This window comes from Biomphalaria glabrata, chromosome 14 (genome assembly GCF_947242115.1).
Source record: "Biomphalaria glabrata chromosome 14, xgBioGlab47.1, whole genome shotgun sequence".
Classification (NCBI taxonomy): domain Eukaryota; kingdom Metazoa; phylum Mollusca; class Gastropoda; family Planorbidae; genus Biomphalaria; species Biomphalaria glabrata.
Window position 1 is genome coordinate 22,464,351 of NC_074724.1, and position 22,182 is coordinate 22,486,532.

Genomic DNA, 22,182 nt, shown 5'->3' on the forward strand with positions numbered 1-22,182 from the left:
GAATGTGAGGGAGGGATGGGGGTAGGGAAAAGAAGCTATGGTTTTACAATCAGATTGGGATTTGTAATGCTCGAGAAGGTGGGGTACCGGAGGATGGAGGGAATTATTTCTAGCTTTTCCCTATGTTTAAAACACACAAGAAAGAGGAGGGGAAAAAAACGCATTCTATATTTAAGATTACAGGTAAAATCGGAGCTGTCAGAAACAGCAGATTTTAACATGTTTGGGGATCCCCCCCCCCTTTTTTCGAAAGGAAATCAGTTAAATGTATGAAGCGACTGGACATAAACTCTAAATATTGTAATGAACTGCAGGATAGTTGGCCCGAGAGTCAAAAGTACAAAGCAGTACCTACATTTCTATTAATATGTCAAAAGTTTAAATTGATTTCAATTTATCTGTTATGGAATGTCGCAAATGTTATATTTAAAATAAAATAATGGGTCAAACATATATGACTATGCACCAAACAGCTTTTATTACAAAGACAAGGCGTGTTAATAGAAATAGAAATGAAACATATCATTATAACTGCGCACTACAGACGTAACTGCAATGGCTTGCACATGTTTTTAATTTGTCTTGACCTTTGCGTGTGCGTTGACTACGTCATGCCAACCAGACGTCTGTCTACGGGTATATCTTCAGAGGTAGAGATGAACTACTCCCTCCCCCTTTTATCTGTTTAGTCCATCACATTGAGTTCATAGATTGACAGGTGACCCCATTAAGTCAGTTCATGCCAGCGTGTTGACACGGGGGGGGGGGAGACTGGGTTTGTTTACTTGGTAGTAAATTGTAATCAGGGGGCTGGACTTCAAGCCACAACTCTACACAGGTAGCCGTCACGCTGACCAGAGGTAGGGATGAACAACTCCCATCCCCTTTTGTTTGTTCATTCCATAACATTGAGCTCATAGTTCCTAGCCCAGTAAAGTCAACCATTAACTGATGATGTTGTAGGTAAAAGTACAAGGCTCAGAGTTGTCTATGTTAGCTTCAAGGAACTGACACTGACCATGGGCCATGGCTGTTAGGGGGAGAGCTAAACACCCCACACTCCTTATTTTAATTGTTTATGTTGATAACAAGGAAGATGTTTCTTGCATGCGTTCTTGCACAATCAAATAAAACAAAGATGTGCACGTGTGTGTATGTATTTTCGCCTTCTATTAAAACATTTAGAAAGAAAGCTACTTTCATATTTTAATTCGATTATTATATAAACGGAAAACTTTAAAATCACATCAAAGAAGTTGACCCAAACCACAGCATTTCCGTTTAGCAACCATATAAAAAAGGTGCAGTTGTAAGAAACACTTGACCTGTGTAACTAGTTTACGGGTATAATAGATCTACATACTTGACTGACCATGCAAAGTGCTTTTTTTTTTTGCCTGACCACCCAACACAATGGACCTCATTCACCAATCGTAAACAAACAACATTTTGCCACGTGGTTCTCTATATCTTCTATACAAATTATGCAATCCATAAAGGCTATCACGTGATACGTAATTTTCATTTTTTTTTTCAACTTTAAACACAATGTAAGAATTTTTAAAATGTACATTAAAAATGACAAATGAATAACAAACCAAGATGTATGAATGTTATTGTTTCATTAGGTTTAAAAAAAAACTTAATTTATACATTCATGCACGTGAGTGTTTGATATATATATATATATATGTATATTTATTTATTTATTTAATAAGTTGTTTCTTGCATTCTGTTTTGTTTTTTTCACTTCATATGTTTTGTATCCTGAACATCTTGATACAATGGGTTAATATAGTGATTAGTAAAGTCTGCCATCACTACAGCTTCGTGGATCCTTTGACTTGAAAACTTTCTTTTATATCTTTGATTGTGTTTCCATTCAGAGTGGAGCTCTCTTCCTGAAAGAGACATGAAAATGTATCTAATAAGAAAAATTAAATCTTGCTTAAGGTTGCATAAGACACACACTCAGTTAGTTATTACAGATAGCACTGATATATGCTAAGGAACTCCTCCTGAGATAAAGTATGAATACTGGCATTACCTACTGGCTATGCCCGTTGATTTGTTCACGTGCTTGCTATTAATAATTTTGGCTTGACCAACCTTTTTTTTTCTGGACATCCAATAAACTCCCATGAACTCATGTACATGTTACATTGAATTGGATCGGCCATCTTTATAACTTCCCTTCACAAAAACACATACTTTCGACCAGTGGCGTATCTAGTGATTAGGGGGACCTGAGAGGGAAGGCTTGACCTTTTAAGGGGCCCCTGCATTTTGACTTTCGACATCATTACATGAGATAATGTACTTAATAAATATATAAATCTAAATTCGAACGGGTACAGTATATCATTAAATTAAAAAAAAAACAAACACTTTTTAAATGAATAATGTTGTTGTTTATTCGGGAAATAATACACAAGTGACAAATTTCAATTCATATCGTGCTGTCATGTATTTTTGAGGTTTGAGCACACATCATAACCATATCAAGCCAGCTTCCTCAATATGTGAATTAGTGATTGTAGTACTAGTTTGTGCATTAATGGCATCATTGAACAAACGATTTGCCTGTAGCTAATCATACAAACAGGAAATAGTAACACAGTTTCTCATCAGCGTGGCATCATCCATAGACTCCCAGAGCAGTTCTATTGATATTCCTACATCAGAAATCAACTCTTCATCAAGTCTTTTTTCTTCTGGTTGTTTTGATTACAGGAAATCCATCGCATTTACTGCATTCTTTTTGCTTTTCCAATGGATTCGGTGATCAGTTTCGTCCGTTTCTCCTTGCTGAAAGCATGAAATATCTTTTCAGAAGCTTCCCGTATATGAAGTTTAAACTTTTGTTGTTTCTTCTGAACTACATTGATTGGGCGAAGGAGATTTGACCAGAACTCCAGCTAAACAAAAAATTCATAATATTCCTATACATGAAGAAGATTCTGTGCACTGCTTCTAATATTCCTTCTTTCAGTTGCTGATTCAGAAAGTTTCTCCAGCAACTTGATGATTTTGTCAAGAAGCAACGAAACTGCCGACACTTCTTCTCTTGAGGACCACTTTGTACGACTCGCCTTCTTTAGACTCCCGGCTCCAGCTTCTTTCAGTTTTGCACATTTCTGGAAAACAATTTGAACAATCGTAGTGACTTTACTAAATGAAAGTGACAATCGCTGGATCTATCTCAGCAGAATGAAGGGCTGCCAGATTGAGAGAGTGATTATCACAGTTCAGAAATGTTGCCTTTGAATTTATGTCTAAGAGACGTTTCTGCAGGCCAGACAGACGGACACTCATTGTGGCTGCGTTAGCATAGGTTTGACACGTGTCCAGTTTAATTTCTTTAAGAGTTTTCAGAACAAGTTCTTCATAATGTTGTGTCTGACTTTACAGTTTCAAAGTAACTAAGAAATGACTCTTTTATTTCGAAATTCTCGACATCCTAGTAACGAACTTCGGGATATTTGTAACAATTAACAACTTAAATTATACTGAAATAAACCCTTTATATCAAATTACTCCCTGAGAGTGACGCCGCACGGAGAGAGTTAATCTGATTGGAATACATGTATCAGTGTCATTAACTTATATAACAACGTGAATTGCAAGATTACAAGGCAGTGGCGTAAAATGTAATATTTAATGTAAAAAAACATTCGGACTCTCATTTGGGAAACCCTCAAGTGGGGGCCCGGGGGACTTTCGAATTTGGACCCCCCCTCCCTACCCTTGCTACGACACTGCTTTTGCTCGTGAATTTCATTATTATATTTCGATTTTGTAATTTGCTCTCTTCTGAATGTACAATCGTAATATTTATTAATACTAATTAAGCTCTATGTTGCATTGTGTGTTGTTCAAGTATGCTTCTGTGATGAGGACATCGTCTCACCAGTTTAAAAATTGCCTAGAGTGGTTGAAAGCAATGTAAATAAATATTTTTAAAATGTTCTATTGCTGCTTACAAAATTCATATTATAAATGTATATATTGATTCAACACGAACTCAATTACTTCCCCTTATCAGTCACGAAGTATCAGTACCTTGTGTGATAGAGTCATCGAGTCTTTGGCCTGTGAACAAAGGGACCTAACTTTCCTGAAGATTTCAAGCTGTAGGGATGGATCAACGTCTTTAGTTGGACCTTGAAGTGACAAAAAAAAAATGTTTTCTTAATTTGATGTAACAAAGATGACAGTACAATAAATAATCAAAGGACTATTTTGTTCTTGGAAGTTCGCCCAGCTTCTTCTTTGGATGATGCCAAACTGAGGCCTGGACTATAACGTGGTCGGTGGAAGACCAAAGTTGTACGGTAGTAGCTCACATTTAAAAACCTTTTCACTTCATCTAAATATTAAATGTCGGAAACGGTTTCTTTGCTTTTAATTTGCTTCACTTTAAACAAAATATTTTACATTGTTAGTGCTCTCGAATAAACGTTTTTAATATATATATATATATATATATATATATATATATATATATATATATATATATATATATATATATATATATTTGTTTATTTATTTCTATGTATTTTTTATTGCATTATAAAAAGAATATTGATAATATACAAATCTTCTGAAAGTACATTATTTTAAATGTATTTGAAAAGAAGATAAACTTTGAAGCGAGGACACAATGGCAAAGAAAATATCGAGAAACACTGTTATAAACCTTTCACATCTAACCTGTTATCCAACTGACAATAAGTCCGACAATGACACATGACACGATGCCAAGTGCAGAGAACCAGAGATATGACAGTCCGTAGAAGTTGTCTATGCCCTCCCTGAAACAGACCAGGATGACGTCAATAAAGAGTTATCTCTTTGAAACTCTCAAAAAGGTGAGCTCCGTGTAATTAAAGACTATTAGAAGCCCTACGCCAATTTAGAAGTAGTAAAATTATTTGATTGATAATTAATAAGAATCTAGAAATGATGTTTTGGGGTAGTCACCGGGAAGTCTATTTCTGCCTGGAAAAAGGATCATCTCTAGAGACGTACAATGCCACAGAGAGATGCACACTACCGCAATCAAGTTGGGAACTAAAGGTGCAAGATAAAAAAAAAAAAGGTTTTGTATTTTACATTGCTAAATTAATTTTTGCCAGTCAGTTTTGAAAGAAAACATTCCAACCGTGCCTTCGGTAGAATGATACTAAGATGTCAAATAGCCAGCTGATTCCAAGAAAAATCAACATCGTATATTTGTATCCCCCCCCCCTGTATTTATTATTGCGTTGTACTTTCCAGGGAAAAATGAAGCAAGAAAGAAAGGGTCAAATCAAATAAAAAAACCGAAACTCACAAATTAATTCTTAAATGTGCATCTTTTATGCTCTCCATTCACTCTCTCTCTTACTCTCTTTACCTCTCCCCTATTCCCCCCCTCTCTCTCTGAAGATGAACAGCTCCAAATAATAATAACAACAAAACAACAACCGCTCCCCTCCCTTCTTACTCTCATGTAGCTATAACTTGTCAATGTTACAAAACACACATCTAACCAATGAACGTATGCTCTACGTAGGCACTAAGTTGCTAGCGTTACAGTCATCAAGGCTTCCATTGTCTTACCTCCCCTCCCCCCCCCCCCTTTTTTTTCAGTCCTTCACATTTTCGATGGATGTATTCCGGGTATTAATTGTGAGAACACCGGAACTAGTCATTAGTACAGTATGGTTATTATTTCTAGCATTTAATAAAAGGCTAATGAGAATCAGTTGCACTTCAGACGGTGTATGTTAAATATTTCTCTGTTTATGTTGATGGAGTCACACACACACACACAGGGACAGGGACAGAGAGAGAGAGAGAGAGAGAGAGAGCAATTTAGTTTAAGTATGAAGCACTTAGTATTTCCATTGTTTTTGTTTCAACACTATTTAACCACAAGTTGAATGAGTATAACTTTTACATTACGTCGTTTAAATTCCTAAATTTTAAAAGTCCCTCTGTCGTGTTTAGATCTCAAGAACTGTAATCTCTTTCTAAAAATCTTAGTTCACTATTCATCTCATCATTTAAAAAAAAATTAGTAAAACGACTACTTGCGGTCTTTAAAAAAGTGCAGAACATTATGAAATGATAAATCAATAGTTCAAACAAGTTTTTAAACTCGGCTGCTCTTGCTTGGCACGAACTGTTGCTATAGAAACTATGTGATGATGTAAATCTGACTTTAAAATCTTCTTCAAAGCGTTAACATCATTTCGTAGATCAAATCTATTTGATCCTTCTATAATATCTGTTAACGATGATACCAGACTCTTTTTGGTGAAATCGATTTCACTGTTGTGAATACAGTTGGCATTGGGTTAGTGATTGACGCAACGTGTGAGTAGGTGTAGTAGCAGGGGCCGCCTACGAGTTTGCGTGTAAAACAAACGTTCTTTTCCTATTTTAGTTTTCTAAACACAACTCCAGGTCTCATAGATGTATGTCAAATGTGTGTGTGCGTCAGAAAGGCCACCTGTTAACCGTATCGCTTGGGTTAATTCTGCAAAGCTTCTAATTACGAAACTATTCAAAACATACTAGCCAGTGTATTATGGTATACATCCGTGCTACTGTGAATAAAATTGAATAAATATAAGTATTTGTTATTGTTTATGTTTTCTCCTATCGTTTGAATGCGTATAAACATTGATCAATTATTGATCAGCACATCCATTTCTAAGCGCTGTCAATTTTAGGTGTGTTAAAGATAAACAGATTGATTCAAATAGACCTAACCAAGGTTTGGTGGACCGGTCTTTTGGGGAAGGCATGTGGATCTTTTGATTGGTCTATAGGAACACACTTTAAGTATACGTTTATCAACATACCTAACCAAAACCTGTTCAATTGTAGGGAACGTGGGTAAAAAAAATTGTTCTATGAAGATGAATGAAGTAGCCTATAATACATTTTAAAAAAAGAAGAGGTGTGAGTGTGTGGGGGGGGGAGGAGAGTTTGAGCTTTTAGCTCCGCGGAAGGACTATTTATTATAACTTTAGATTTACGTTTACAAAAATTTGATGAGTGAGGGTCACAAAATGACAGAATCGAGAAATTCTGATTGCTGTGACACTTACAGTGTGTCCACACTGGTCCGAGTATAGTTAAGGTAGTCTTCGGTATGGTAGAAGTAAAAAGTTTCATTAGTGCTGATATTACAACCAGCCATAGTTACTGGGAGCCTGTTGGTGACTGGTTTAGACAGGTAGGCGCCAACGCTAAGCCACAGGGAGAACGTAAGTCCAAGCGCCCCGCCAACCAAAGCACCCTGAAAATGTGTGAATAAAAAAAAGTGAGTAGAAAAAAATATTTAAAAAAAAAGAGTATTTTATTTTTAAAAATGTAGATTCCGCAGATGAGAAAGGGAAATTTACTGTAGTGAGAAAGTGAAATCAACTGAACAAAACTGTATGTGTTCTAAAGAGAAAGTGGATACTCCTTCAAAAAAAAAAAAAGGAAGTAGTTGTCACCTAAGAGGAAATGAATGTAATGTTGTGAGAAAGTGGATGTCAATAAAAAGACTAAGCAAAATATAAAAATTCTTTAAAAAAAAAGGCTTATCTTACAACTATATCTCAATAATGTAGATTACCCTTTTGATATAAAAGTAATAATTAATTATCAATAATTAATTGACTAATTGGTTATTTTTACAAATGTATTCTTGTTCTGTTACACTTAATCCTCCAACGCCGTTCGGAGAATAAGGCGGCAAGCTGTCTCCACAAACCTCATGCAACGCTCTGTCACAACCTCACCAAGTGGTCGACTCCCAGTTCGGCATAGGATTTCTTTGTTTGAGACCCGATCTATATAACTGACTCCTAAAATCCATCTCAGCCATTTTTGTTGAGCCACATTTAGACTTCTCTGCAAATTTTTGACAGATGACTTCCATGTCTCACATACATATATTGCTGTTCAGATGACAATTGTGTTGAGAACGTGTATTTTTGTCTCGAGTCCAAAGGCTTGGCTAGTCCAAATAAGCTGCAGCCTTTGGAAAATGCTCCCTGCCTTTCTTATTCGGCACGCTACATCATGCTAGGCATATCCATCGTTTGTTATGATGCTGTCAAGGTATGTGAACTTGTCCAACTCTTCTTTGACTCGTCAAGTCTGACGGGGGCATCTTTGCCTTGTATCTCACTCGCAAAATTTTGGTCTTATCCAAGTTTATACAGAGGCGAAATATTGGTGCTTCTCTATCTAGGCTCTCCGTCATTTCTTGTATGTCTTTATTTGTAACCCTGAGTAGTGCAACATCACCAGCAAAGTCAAAGCCTGTCATTTGGTTTTGTTCACGCCATGGAATACCAAAGGCAGTCTGGTTCATTGCTCACCTCATTATGTAGTCGATGGCTAGGAGGAAAAGGAAGGGAGATAAGATGCACCCCTGTCTCACACTTGTCTCGATGCTAAAATACTCGGTTGTTCCTTCTTCTGTTTTAATGCAGCAACTAGACTGACTGTATAGGTGTCTTAGGATCTGGATGAATTTGTCTGGGATGCCGTATTCTCTAACTATTTTCCATAGTGATTCTCGGTGGACACTATCAAACGCTTTCTTAAAGTCTACGAAACTGATCATTAGCCGTTGTTGGTACTTTAGACTTTGTTCTATGATATTTAGTTGAACGAAGATCTGCTCTGCACATGATCTGCCTCTTCGAAAACCTGCTTGCTCTTATCTGAGCCTCTCCCCTACAGACTGTTAAAGCCATCTCAACAGAACATGTTTTGTTAGATACAATAAATAATTGTTTAAAAAATTCAACTTGATTCGAAAATGAGTGCGGGCGAAACATCTAAACAATCATCTAAAGGGATCAAACTCTACATATATAGTCATGTCTGTGAATAGTATCTGTAATTCTGCGAATACAAAAAAAATCTATTTGAGTTTTCTTGCTATTGTTTCAACAGAAGACTTACGATGGAGTTGGTACTTGAGAAACATGAACCAAGAATGAAGAGACCAACCAAAGGAGCACCAGCAGCACCGTTAAGAGTTAGAGATATCTGTCACGTAGAAAATGATGGCAATTATTACTAGCATGAAGTAGATCTTTATATGTAGTACATTAGGAATATGTTTATTATCCTTATGGATTATACAGACTATTATGATGATGATTATTATTGTTATAGTTAATCGTTGACTATATAATCAGCCTTATAGACAGGCTAACTATGAAAGACTAACTTTATTTGGTTTTTAAGTTGTTGTTTTTTTATTGCCTATCACCGCATAACCTATAGATTGTACGCATTGTAGGCGCTTTAGACACTAAATCGCACAATTTTAATTTTCTGCAACTGTAAGGTCAATTTGTTGGTCATTCTATATCTTACACTGACCACTCGGCCTTTGTTTTTAACAGAGGTTCTTTTCACAAAGGTCGTTTCAAACCTAGCCTAAAAAATAACCCTAGTAAAAACATTCTCCAAATAGTAACTTGCCTGTAAAACAGTGCCTCCTAATTCTTGGACCAAAAAGGCAACACCGATTCCAATAGCACCGTAAACGACAGCTGTGAAGTGCAAGCCAATTTGTTAATCAGTCAATCAACCAACCAATTAATCTATTTATTGATGTATATTTTATTTGTCTTTTTTCCCCTTCAATATATATAACATAAAATAGTTTCTCAAACTTTTACCAGTGCCTGATCAAAACGTGTCCAAAAATGGTTAAAGTAAAAAAGGGGGGAGGGGCTGACTGATATTGAAGTGGTTATTGCAATCACATCAGAGAAATGCATTATCCTGGCATCTAGTGGTCACACTTAAGTTTAATAAAGACGAACGCAGCACAGGTCACTGTGTGAGGGACATTGGACGTACCCACAGCGCAAGGCCGTTTTAATGGGTTTGATCGGCACAATAATTTGTTAAGTAAGACTTCTTGACGCAGACTTTCTTTTTTTGACACAAAGTCAACATTACGCTGTATGAGAGTCGGGAGTGTAGCCCGATGAGAAGGTACGCTTTAGTAGAGATGCCTTGACACGTCGTCTTCGAAAAACATTTGAATCGATAATGTCGCAAACCTCTCTTGTTAAACTGGTTAACATTTTAAAAGGTCCTACCTAGAATATGAAACGACGTCTCATAATTAAAATATTTTCATTTTTACACAATGTTAATTATCATTATATAAGCGATTTATTTCATTTCGTCAATATTCAAGCAAGAATTTATAACTACAATGAAAATTAATTTTTCTTCTCATGACCAATGTAAGTATGTATGTGTATAAATATAAATATATTTCCTACAGTCTCAACTTCATAATTAACATCCTTAACGTTTAACTAAGGAACGCAACACAAAACTTTTATATCTAAACATTAACATTTTTATATAAACTTTATATCTAAACATTAACATTTTTACATTGACACATTTTCATTCTTTCTTTTAGGGAGGGCTTGGAAAAAACAATTAGCTACAATAAATTTAATAAACTTGCAGAAGTTTAAATCCAACGTGTGGTTCTTGTTTCTTGCCTGTAGTAGTACGTGCTAAATAAACACGTATACAGATCTAACCGTAGACATAAATGTGCAATTAGTTGGCAATTACCTAAACATTTGGTAATGAGTGTAGCCCTGGCGTCTGTTGTGGACTTCATGTGAGGTTTCATAAAGTCTTCCCACGTGACTGCGGATAATGAATTCAGCATGGATGAGACAGAACTGAGAGAAGTAGACACGCAGGTTTAAAATACAAAGTCAGCTGGGGACTTCTCTGAGATAATACAAGAGATACACTTATAAGACATTGAACTTGGACACACATTGAACTGGGACACACATTGAACTGGGACACACATTGAACTGGGACACACATTGAACTGGGACACACATTTAACTGGGACACACATTCAACTGGGACACACATTCAACTGGGATACACATTGAACTGGGACACACATTGAACTGGGACACACATTGAACAGTACACATGATATTCTCAATGTAAGCGATTTGATACCTTCATTTTTGCAAGGGATGAGAAGGTGGGTAAAGAAAACAAGATGTAGGGACAATCTAATTGACGCATGCGCAAGATGTTATGAATGGGCGGACATGACGAAAACCCAGAAGATGAACGGAATTCAACCCAGTTAGACCAATCTTGACGAAAATTCCCAATGTATTTTGTGTAGTACAACATGATCATACGAAAAGTCTATTTTTTTTATTTGATAAACTTCTATCGAGCTCATGGCTAAAAGTAAAAATAAGAATAACAAGGTTGTAAAGAGAGTTCAAGTTATAACACAAACTCAGATGCTTCTGCAAAGTACAACATCTTAATTTCTTTATATCTTTAGTAGGCCTACTTGCGCAGCTTTCATAGATCTGTATTGTAAATTGTGTATAACCTCATATAAGTATTAGACCTTAACAAACCTTAAAGCTCCACTGAACAGACTGGAGACAAAGAGACCTGGAATTCCCGGAGCATTTCCAAGAATTTCCATAACATAATAAGGTAATAGCTGAAACAAGAAAAAAAAACGAGATAACAAAGAGAGTTTATTTTTTTACACGAACTCAGAGGTTTAGGTAAAAATGCACCCTTAGGCCACTGGTAAGCAATTCAGTGGAACTTACAGAGCATCAGAACATTGAAATGTCTAAAATATCATGATGTTTGATTTTCAATAACTTTTTAGTTTACGAGATTTAAACTGAACCGACGGACGGACGGACGGACAGACAGACCACACAAACTAATAGCGACCATTCCCCTTTCGGAAGCCGCTAAAAATTGATACCTATCTGGACACAGTAGTTGCTATAAAACATTTAAGTTATAGCTAGGTATCAATTAAAAAAATTATAGCGCAACGGTTTTGGCGCATTATTTTTTAATCACCTTGTATATTTAAGTTGCATTCTTCAAATCTTCCCTGACCCCACTGTCAGGGCGCTCCCCGAAATGCCCAGCTGGCCAAGAGAAGATGAAGCAAAAAACAATGATCTTATTGATGAAAAACAAAACCTACAGATAGATGTATTTAAGAAAATACTTTTACTTTTATTAGAAATGTTATAAAGAGCTGTTCTTAAACCAAAGAAAGACTCAAGGCGCTATGAGAAGATAGCAAACTTAAATACGAGAATTAAACTGGCAAAGCAATCTGAATAATTTATAAACAAGTATGTCTTCCTGTTCTTCATGAATGGAGTGATGTATCTTGTTTGTCCAAGCTCAATGAGCCGTGCGCTCCCTGTAATAAAAGGGCAGCCAACAGTAAAGTTTGGAAACAAAATGTAAACAGAATGAAACGCAGTATTGTACATAACTTCAAGTTTTTATTTCATGCTTTACAAGCTTTACAAGCTTTGTTGGGAAAACGCGCCACGTCTAGAAGAGACGCAAAGAACTTAGGGGAAAGTAAGGAGTAATTGGTACAGTGATGAATAACATAGTGTGGTCAGAATGAAGTTTCAATTATAAAGGTAGTCTATATGTTTCTATATGTTTGGTTCCATTGGCTGGTAAGTATTAAAATGTCTAGCTGAGATGGTATGAATGTATGGAAATGATGTAAGTGGTCACTCATTACGATTTCATTGAAAAAAATGTTCCAATTGTTATTTGTGAACTTAATGTTGAGTGTACTGTCATTTCGAAACCTTATTTTAAGGGGAGAAAACCCATGAATTTTCTAGGAAAGACTTGTATCATGGAAATCCCTTCCCCTTTTTTTTTCCTTATAAACTTGTAATGTTGTGGTCTAGTAGTTTTTGTAAGAGTGTTGACTTGTACAAAGTGAAGTGTGTAATGCACTCAGCGAGGCCAACGGTCAGAGTGTAATGACTAGTTAGTTCAATTAACATGGACAACTTCCCTCCCTTGGACTCTTCTACCACTGACTAGTTGTACCAATGACTAGTTGTACCACTGACTAGATGCACTCATCTGCTCAGCTTGTACTCATATACTTCATTACATTATGAAATCGAGACTTACTAGATTGGAATATTAATTACAGCGGAGTACCGAAGTTGCCGAGCGCAAGGAGCAGCAAGGCCTATAATCCCCACTATTTGCATAACTTTTATTTAATGTAAATATAGTGTAGATTGACAGTAGTGCGGAGTATAATGGAGTGTTATATTTCCCATTCGTGCTCAGGAGACGTCTGAAGAGGATGCCTCACATGCCCACCCCTCGCTACGCTATCGGTCAATTATTCCTTGCATAAGTCTTTTTTTTTTAATAGCTTTTTGAGTCACTGTAAAATTGATAAGAACTGAGAACCACACGAACCAAAATAACGTTTAAAACAAGAGTATCTTTAGTTTTTATGGCAATAAATAGTTGAAAGTATTATTTGCTCTTTATAGCGCACACAGATCTAGCTACTCTTCTTGTTCTTACTACACCAATTGATTTTAAAATAAATAGTAATAATAGCAACAAAAAAAAAACAACAAGTGAAAGATACCTGTGATAAATATATAATTTAAAATTGAATTACAACATTTTTTAAAAAAGGATATATAAAATGGTATGTTTTTTTCTGTCCTAGACCGAGTTCTCACCTGATTTGGGTTTCCAATCTTCTTCTGTTTCAGAGGATCACAATTAGCAAAGTGGGCAAAGAGCACCAGGCCAGTCAGTGAGCAGAGGCTGATCATTATAAACATTCCAGGGACATTAAGTAGCAGGGCTCTGAGGAAAGGTAAAGATATTAGGGCTAAACCAATGAGTTTTTAAACTGGGCTGGAATTATATATGGTGCAAGTATACGGGATTGATAAAGAACATTTTGAATGTAATATCTGTGGACTTTTTTCTCTTTTAGTACTGTACAATCAAATAAAAAAGAACAAAAAAATGTAAACAAACAAGTAACTTTGTAAAAACGTTCAGATGGATATTTTGATATTAATAGGAGATTTCCATCGATAAGAGTTAGTCCATTCTAAAGAGTTAGTGCCACATAATTTTTAGTGATTTACATTTTAGCGTCTCTGAGTGACCTGGCCGATGAAAACCTCTGCACCATCTGCTGGTCCACTGTGTACGGGGGTAGCCAGATGAAGAAAATACCGATGAGCAGCGCCCAGAACGTGTGTCTGACTCTGGGGTCAAAATCAAAACTGAAAAAAAAAAAAATTATTTTACAGCTTAGAAAAAAATAGACCAAATTAAATTAAAAAAAAAAATAATACCTACTAAAATAGTGACTAAAGTATAAACGGCTATTACTAATATTCAGTAATAATAAAAATGAAATAAAATCGTTATTTCCCCTGAGGCCCAGAATTTTACCACTAGACTTTCTTCTCTCCCTTACTTTTCACATTCTCGGGTCAAGTTAAAATGCTGCACAATTATTTTCCTAGTTGAAGAATATATATGTGGGGATAAACATTGCAGTATTGAGAGATATAGCAGTAATTGTGTGGGGCTTTCCTTAATATTAGCATAGTTTTTCTTTACGTATTTTTGATTGGCTCATTACGATCACTGTTCTCTTTTTGGTGCAAGGATGAGAGGTGTGAGAAACTATCGGGAAAAGAAGTGCCGACCTCTTCCAGTTTATACTTACATTGATTAACATTGTTTAACATAGTCTAAGCTAATCGCCAATCAGTAAATTTTGTCATTAGTGTTTGGATAACAACCTTGTGTGTGAAGGAAAAAGAAAAAAATTGGCATACTTAAAGAATTCGATCCTCATTCCTTGGTAGTTGATGTTCCAAACTGATTCACCTCCTCCAGAGACCATAAAACCCTGTGAATACACGTTGGACATTTAAAACCAAACGTTTAAACGCAATAGATTTATCGACCTGCATCAGGTAGATGTTAACATCAAACAAGATTACAACCATGCTGGTTCAAACCACAAGGAATAGCTTCAAATCTTGTTTTGAAAACATTGCTTGAATTTTTGCTTTGTTTTAAGAGGACATTTTTTAGCGGCCCCCGTAAGGGGAAAAAGCCGCTATTAGGTTTGTGCAAAATGTCCGTCTGTCCGTCTGTCCGTCTGTCACACTCAGATCTCGAAAACTAGAAGAGATATGAAAAATATTATTTCATCATTAAATGCGGCTTGAAAAGTTTAGGTGCAACGGCTACTTTTGGTTTTCTAAAAGCAAACCGTTTAATTTATAAAATTAATTATGCAAGCGATTTTTTCATAAAAATACACCAATTCTAAAACAATTACGTAAATGTAAGGGAGGCAATGTTACAATATGCTAACAAAGATGTACAATTTTTGTGTATTTTCAGTATCACTAAGTCAAATATATTTTTAAAATGTACAGGAAATGTTTACAACAAATATAAATAATAGTTAAAGATGTTTTTTCTGGTCAACTAGCTGCTAAAATTAAAAGAAAACATTTCTGTTTGTTTATAAAGGCTAATAATGCATTTTTTATGTACATATCACGCACATTTTTTTAATGGACTTTTTATGCAGCGATTTTCGTGCAGTAGCGTAACATTGCTACATGACCAGGTGCTTAACCAATTCCTTAAACTTTAAAAAAAAAACAGATTTTATTTATTTTTTGTTTAGTGCCGGCATCCGAATAAAAGAAGATTATTTTTGTGCGTTTTGTCTGTTGGTCGGTCTGTCCGTCACGATTAGATTAAAAAAACTAGAACTCTAAAAGCTATTGAAAATCTGATTTACACTTTAATGTTCCTCCCGTAACATCTCAATAGTTTTAAGTATCTAAAAATTGATTGTTCCGGAATTTTTTGTGCAAAACTAATCAACCCCAACAAATGTTTGTTTGCTCTTCTAATTTATATTACATTCAATTTCCATGCTTAAACGTTGCAAAAACACATTATCAATAATATGTTGTTCCGTTTTTTATGTTAATAGCATATTAATGCTAAATCAAAATCTCTATACTGACTTATATTTCATTAATTGTAAAAATGTTCCGGATATTGTTTTATAAAACATGAATTATGCCTAATGATTGTTTGAAATCGCATAATTTACTAATATTACACTTATATTATTTGACAATGCGTCACTATAATTTGGTTATCAATATCAAATTGTTCCGTATTTTCATCTTTAAACAAATTTTAAAAATATCGACAATATGTTGTTCAGGGCTTTAAAAAAAAGTAATTTACTAGAATTGATCACTGAAAATTACTTTTTAGACATTTAATTTTCTTGCTAAAACATAACATATAAGTTTTGTAATCGATAAAGAAAGTTCCGGATTTTGTTTCTTACAAATCGTCGCCAGAAATTTCCGAATTTATTTAAAAATCTACTAACGCCAAATAATTGTTTGAACTCCCTCTTCTAATTAATAAACAAATAATCTTCTCATTTACGAAATAATGTTTTTACGGATTTTTATGAAAAATATTTTAACTCACTACTCTCTTACAGTACATTTAACTTTCTACCTAAAACATTAAAAAATCTAATTATCGTTAATATTATGTTCCGAATCCAAACACCAAAGTAAGGTATGAAAATCTCTCCACATGGCTGTAGTACATCTAATTTTTATACGAGACCATCCAAAAAATTTAATTAACGGTATTTCATTTATCTGAAACTCTCTTTTTCTTTTACTATTTATACAAACATCCGGAACAATCTATTATATAAACTTTTCAATTGTGTTCATACCTAAAAATTATTGCGATGTTTTGAAACGTAGAATAAAGGTTAATCAATTTTTAATAACTTTTAGTAGTTGTTTTTTTTTATATCAAGATGACGGACAGACCGACTGACAGACAAAACGCAAAAACAATGCGGCTTTGATCCTTTTTAAATAGATTCTATTAGAACTCAGTGCACCAATGTCTATGAACCCTCGTTAAATATCTCGTGTAAATAAAGACATTTTTTTTATGGTACCGGTACTAGCCTATTGTGAGGTAATGGAATTTTTTTTCTTTGACGTCATATGAATGGACTCTTTAAATGTAATGTTAAAAGAACGCACTCGGTGCAAAAATGTCTATGAACACTCGAAAAATTGCTTGTATTAATGAAAACATATTTTAGTCTAACTAAGTCGTGTGACGTAGTATTTTTTTTCCTTTGACGTCATATGGAATGAATTCTTTAAAATAAATGCTAAAAGAACGCACTCGGTGCACCAATGTCTATGAACACTCGATAAATGGCTCGTAATGATGAAGGTGATTTTTATTCTAGCTAGGCCGTGTGACGTAGTGTTTTTTTTTCCTTTGACGTCATATGGAATGAATTCTTTAAAAGAAATGCTAAAAGAACGCACTCGGTGCACCAATGTCTATGAACACTCGATAAATGGCTCGTATCGATGAAGGCGATTTTTAGTCTAGCTAGGCCGTGTGACGTAGTGTTTTTTTTTCCTCTGACGTTATATGGAATTAATTCTTCAAATGAAATGAAAAAAGAACTCGGTATAGTAATGTTTATTAAGCCTCGTTATGTGACTCGCGTTTAAAAAAGGAATGATATCTTGATTTAGATCTAATCAAGATTTTTAAAACTAGATCTAGATTTTTATTACAGTATATCTAGATCTGGATTTATTTTCTAATTAAAATTATTTTAGAGTCTATATCTAGAATTTCTAGATCTAGTTTAGACTAAAATAGACTAGATTAAGATGTAGAATTTCAATTTCTAAACTTAAAGTGTAAAAAAAAGTGTAGATTTTCATTTCCAAACGTTTTGATCAATATTGTAATGTTTTAATATACTAAAACTAATCTACTATTTTTTATTTAATTTAAATTTACGGCAAATGAATCTTTGAAACATTATTACTTTTGACCATCGGATGGCTGCCTGGTCGTGCGGTTTGCGCGCTGGACTGTCGTTCAGATTTATGGATGGTCCAGAGTTCAAACCCTGCCCGCTCCCATCCCCCGTCGTCCTGCGGGAGGTTTGGACTAGGAAGTAATTATCTTTAACTCTGAAGGAACATCCGAAACATGTAAAACATTTTACATCAAAATTAAATCACCTCTTGAATATTATTTGCGAATATGCAGATCCGACAGGGATCCGACTTCGACGGGGGCCGCCTCTGAGTTTGTGTAACACAAACTCTCGTTGTAATCTTGTTTCAAATGCATTATTACAAAAAGCATTGCAAACAAATTTAGAGATAGAGACATATTTTATTATCGACCCTAGACTGCTAGCGATGAGCATGAGAACAAACAGATGTTGAAAATTGAGATGTTGCTTCGAACACGAGATCAACGCCCTACTCGTACCCATGTGTTAACTAGACGTACGCGCAAGTAAAATACAAACTCTAATAAATCTTTGAATGCTCTGATTAATTCAGAATCGTTCCAGACTAAACCGGCACTTGTAAAGATTTGGGAAGAATGAAATGCCAGAAATGCCCATCAAATTCACAACCAATATTAATGTTTGAACTAATTTTAGACTAATTTAGTCCCCGGTCATTTGTGTGAAATATTTTTTTTACCTTGATTAGAACAGCCATCATGCCAGCCAGCATGACCAGAGTCTGGAACACATCAGTCCAGATGACAGCCTTTAGTCCACCAATACTGGTGTAAAAAGTGCAGAGAACTCCTACGATGACAATCACAGCCCATGTTGGGAACTCGGTCACTGGGGAAGTGAAACTTGATCATCAGTGGCGGACGTAGCAAGTTCTGGGCAAGTAGCGTAACAAGACCCCGCATATTTGTATAAAGGGATGACTGTGACAAAAAAGCTTCCTATCCCGCCTTTTCCCTCGGGAGTCTGGGGCGTTTGTCCAACTCGTTACTTCAAAAGGCCGCCTCTAATAAAAACATATGGCAGGGTGGGGTAGAGATTACTGCAATACGAACTACACAATTACGTCATTTCAAATGACCTTGTTGAATGAGATCCTTTAAATCAACATGTTTTTAGTTTGCAATATGATTAGAAGATTATTGGCTTAGTGTAGATTAAGAGCTGATAGATAGGACTAGTCAGTAGATTAAGTAAAAGGTCTATAACTCCCTACAAACCTTAAACTAAATTCTAACCTGCACTTAGAGCTGTTGATGGGCCATACAGCACTATACCCATACCTATTGTCTGAAAAGAAAAGTACAAAAAATAGCAGATCTTCAAATATTTGTTTGATAAATTTTCATAAATCTAAAATATTTTCAAAGCATCCAGAGAGTATGTCTACTGGAAGAAGTCTACAAATCTATATATCTATCTTAACCCTAGCCCCAAAAGGGGAATAGCCGCTATTAGTTTTGTGTGGTATATCCGTCCTGTTTAGATCTCAAAAACTGGAAAAAATATTGAAAATCCGATAAAAGATATTTTAACTCTTTCAAAGTTCTGATGCAAAGGCTACATTTTGCTTTTCTGAAAGCAAAAACTTTTTATGTAAGAATTAATTCTGCAAGCAGTTTTTTCATAAATGTACACAATTTTTCTACTTCTCACTATTAATAATAAAAAACGGGGGAGACTAATAAGTGAGGTGGACGTTGGTACACTTGAAATTCATTTATGCGATAAAAAATATTATAGACAAAACTATTACTAAATTAAGTGTTTTCTGTCATACCAGCTACTTACATTTTAAATAAAATGTTTACTTTTGTTTTTAAAGAGAATATATTTACATCGAATAAAATACAAACAATAATTAATAAACAGAGTTTTATGTTATTCAAGTAAAGTGCAATGATCTAGATAAATAATTTTTACATTCGCACATTCAGAGTTTTCTCTGGAACATTTTGCCTATTTTCTGAGAGAGGCTAACTCACGTGCTGGCCTATTAGTAACATAATCCAGTAGTTCCAGTTCAAGCCTAGCGGAACACTAGTGTTAGGCGGAACGCATCTTAGGAAACAATGATCTAGACATATAGTGAAATTAAAGAATGAATCATAAAGAAAAGTTTTTTTTTTCATTTTAGCCTTGAATGAAATGTTGACCTTTCACAAAACAATGAAATCAATTAGATAAAACTTGTATAGTAGGCCTACTTCTAGAATATAGTATAATACACCTACTTGAATGATGCTTCTATAATAGGCTTACTTCTATAATACATGTTGTGCTCATCGTTTAGTAGGAGGCCTAGACCGTGTCTAGACGTATTATTTTAGCGATAGTTGACAAAATCAAACGTTTAGTACTGCAAAGTGTACGAGTTCATAAATAAAATATAAATCTACATAGGCTTAGGTCGTTATGTAAAAATTGAAAGAGAGAGAGAGAGAGAGAGAAATATAGGGGGGGGGGGAAGGAGTGCATCTTACCGCTCTGAGAAGAAATATGAAAGCTCCAAACAATCTGACTAACTTTGAGTGGAACCTCAGCTCTAAATACTAGAAACATAAATACAAAGATGTATATTATTGATATCAATGTTTTGCACCGTAAAAAGGAGGAAAAACATCTCAACTTCAAGCATTAAACATTGTAACTTTCAATAATTTTTATATTTTTTTTTTCGTAAGTCATTTCGTCATTGCAAGAAATCAATAAAACTTAATGTGCATCTACTTTAAGAGACATGTAAAGTAAGTATAAAGATTATTCTACAGTCGAATTTAAGTTTATTTACCTCAAAGACACTAACTACTTTAATACGAAAAAACATTGGCCCAAACAACAGCGCTCCTGCCAACGGCGCAAAAACGGCGCCAAACGCGGATATCCAATACATCGTTCCAAACTGGTAAATTTCTGCTGGAGTTCCGAGCAAAGTTGATGCTGAGAAAAACGAGGCCAGGACCGATAAGGAAATGGGCAGAAACCTCATGCTGTTGTCAGCCATAAGAAACTGTTTTGTACTCTGTTGCCTCCTGTCTTTGATGGCATAAAATATTCCAATAACGGCTGAGATGGCCAAAGTGGCAATAAATACAATATAGTCTGCAACGGAGAATGTCTTCTTGTCCTCAGACATCTTGTCAACTTTCTTCGAAACCAAAAATTGTAAGCAATAACAAAATGTACACGTTTTAATCACGATAAGAAGATGTTAAACTTGCGAACTCCATGTCAATGAAAAGAGCTTCCATTGTAAAAGCACACTGAAAAGTGAAAGAATGTCAGCTAATCAGCTAGATCTATCTCGCGTGATGTCCTATAGATAGAAGACAAAGACTATTACGAAAAGAAAAGAATGAATGATAAGAAACAGAAATGGGCCAGAAACGTGTCCATTACGTTATCAAACGTTTATGTCATTGTGTAGAGATGTGAAGTTTCACTACCAGTTAGAACTGATAACAAACCGATGTTGTTTTTACAAATCTTATATTAACTCACTCCGTCTGTCTGTCTATCTGTCTGTCTGGGTGGATCCTTTACATGTTTTTTTTCTCCCACTTCCTGTTCTGAATAATTATTCATCGTCGAAAACAATACACAAGTCCATAAAAAAATGAACCCATTAGTTTTAATCAATTAATGGTAATTAATTAATTAACTATTTTTGTGGGAAAACGAGAAATAAAGCTTGCAATATTGAGAGCTTATGCAGTCATTGTGCGGTGCTTTCATTTATATAAGTTTTGTTTTAGAAAAACATTTTTTTTTTATTGTTACACTTAGTGTTGATGTGATCTTACCCTAAACTCTAAACGTCCTTAAGTCAAAACCAATAATAATAAATAATAATAATAAACCAAAAAACAAAATCTCATAAAAACATAAACACCTACAATAACAAAAACACTACTTTTCGATATGTTAAAAAAAGTTATAGTCATTAGTTTCGAGTCTAAAATTTTAGGAAGATAGTAGCATTTTTTTCGCAGCTGCTACTTTGACTTAGCCTACCATTTACGCCACATCTGACGCAGATGTTCTTCGGGAAGTTAGCGGAAGTTTTTTTTTTTCCTTGTGACCGAAGCTTTGTTTGAATACCAACGTAGGCCTATGTGTCGCTGATTTGCTCTTTTTATAGTCTGTAGTTGCGAGCTAATACTACACCCTCTCTCTATTTCCTTTGCCTGGCATCAGCGCCCCCTTCCGATTTCCCGCGCTTTTATACCAGCGTAGCTCATTTCTTTTCTGGCTCGAAAGAGAACAACATCTGTCTGATACGTTAACTTAAGCCTATTTTGTGTTGTTTGTCTTTTTTCTTGTTGTTTGTTTTGTAGCTGATGAAGGGCTCGCGGTTCGATTGCACTTTGTTT

The 22,182-nt window shown here is 35.1% G+C and overlaps 1 protein-coding gene across 1 annotated transcript; it reads right to left on the reverse strand.

Annotated features, from left to right (window-relative positions):
* Positions 1–1,605: 1,605 nt before the first annotated feature.
* LOC106061975 (sodium-coupled monocarboxylate transporter 1-like) lies at positions 1,606–21,161 on the reverse strand. The gene is made up of 15 exons (XM_056011386.1): positions 20,601–21,161; positions 20,293–20,361; positions 19,048–19,099; positions 18,492–18,640; positions 14,718–14,791; positions 14,013–14,153; positions 13,593–13,722; positions 11,448–11,536; positions 10,615–10,727; positions 9,490–9,560; positions 8,962–9,048; positions 7,104–7,294; positions 4,714–4,814; positions 4,063–4,163; positions 1,606–1,901 (listed from the first exon to the last, which is right to left on the reverse strand). The coding sequence occupies exons 1-15, from the start codon at positions 20,943–20,945 to the stop codon at positions 1,821–1,823; spliced, it is 1,794 nt and encodes a 597-aa protein (XP_055867361.1). The 5' UTR covers positions 20,946–21,161; the 3' UTR covers positions 1,606–1,820.
* Between the last annotated feature and the right edge of the window lie 1,021 nt (positions 21,162–22,182).

Excerpts from the sequence above, each read along its gene's own strand:
- LOC106061975 (XM_056011386.1), bottom strand. The coding sequence starts at position 20,945 with ATGTCTGAGGACAAGAAGACATTCTCCGTTGCAGACTATATTGTATTT. Across the intron at positions 14,154-14,717 it reads ATGAGGATCGAATTCTTTAA|TTTTGATTTTGACCCCAGAG; the intron begins GTATGCCAATTT and ends TTTTTTTTTCAG. Across the intron at positions 7,295-8,961 it reads TCTCAAGTACCAACTCCATC|GGTGCTTTGGTTGGCGGGGC; the intron begins GTAAGTCTTCTG and ends ACACATTTTCAG.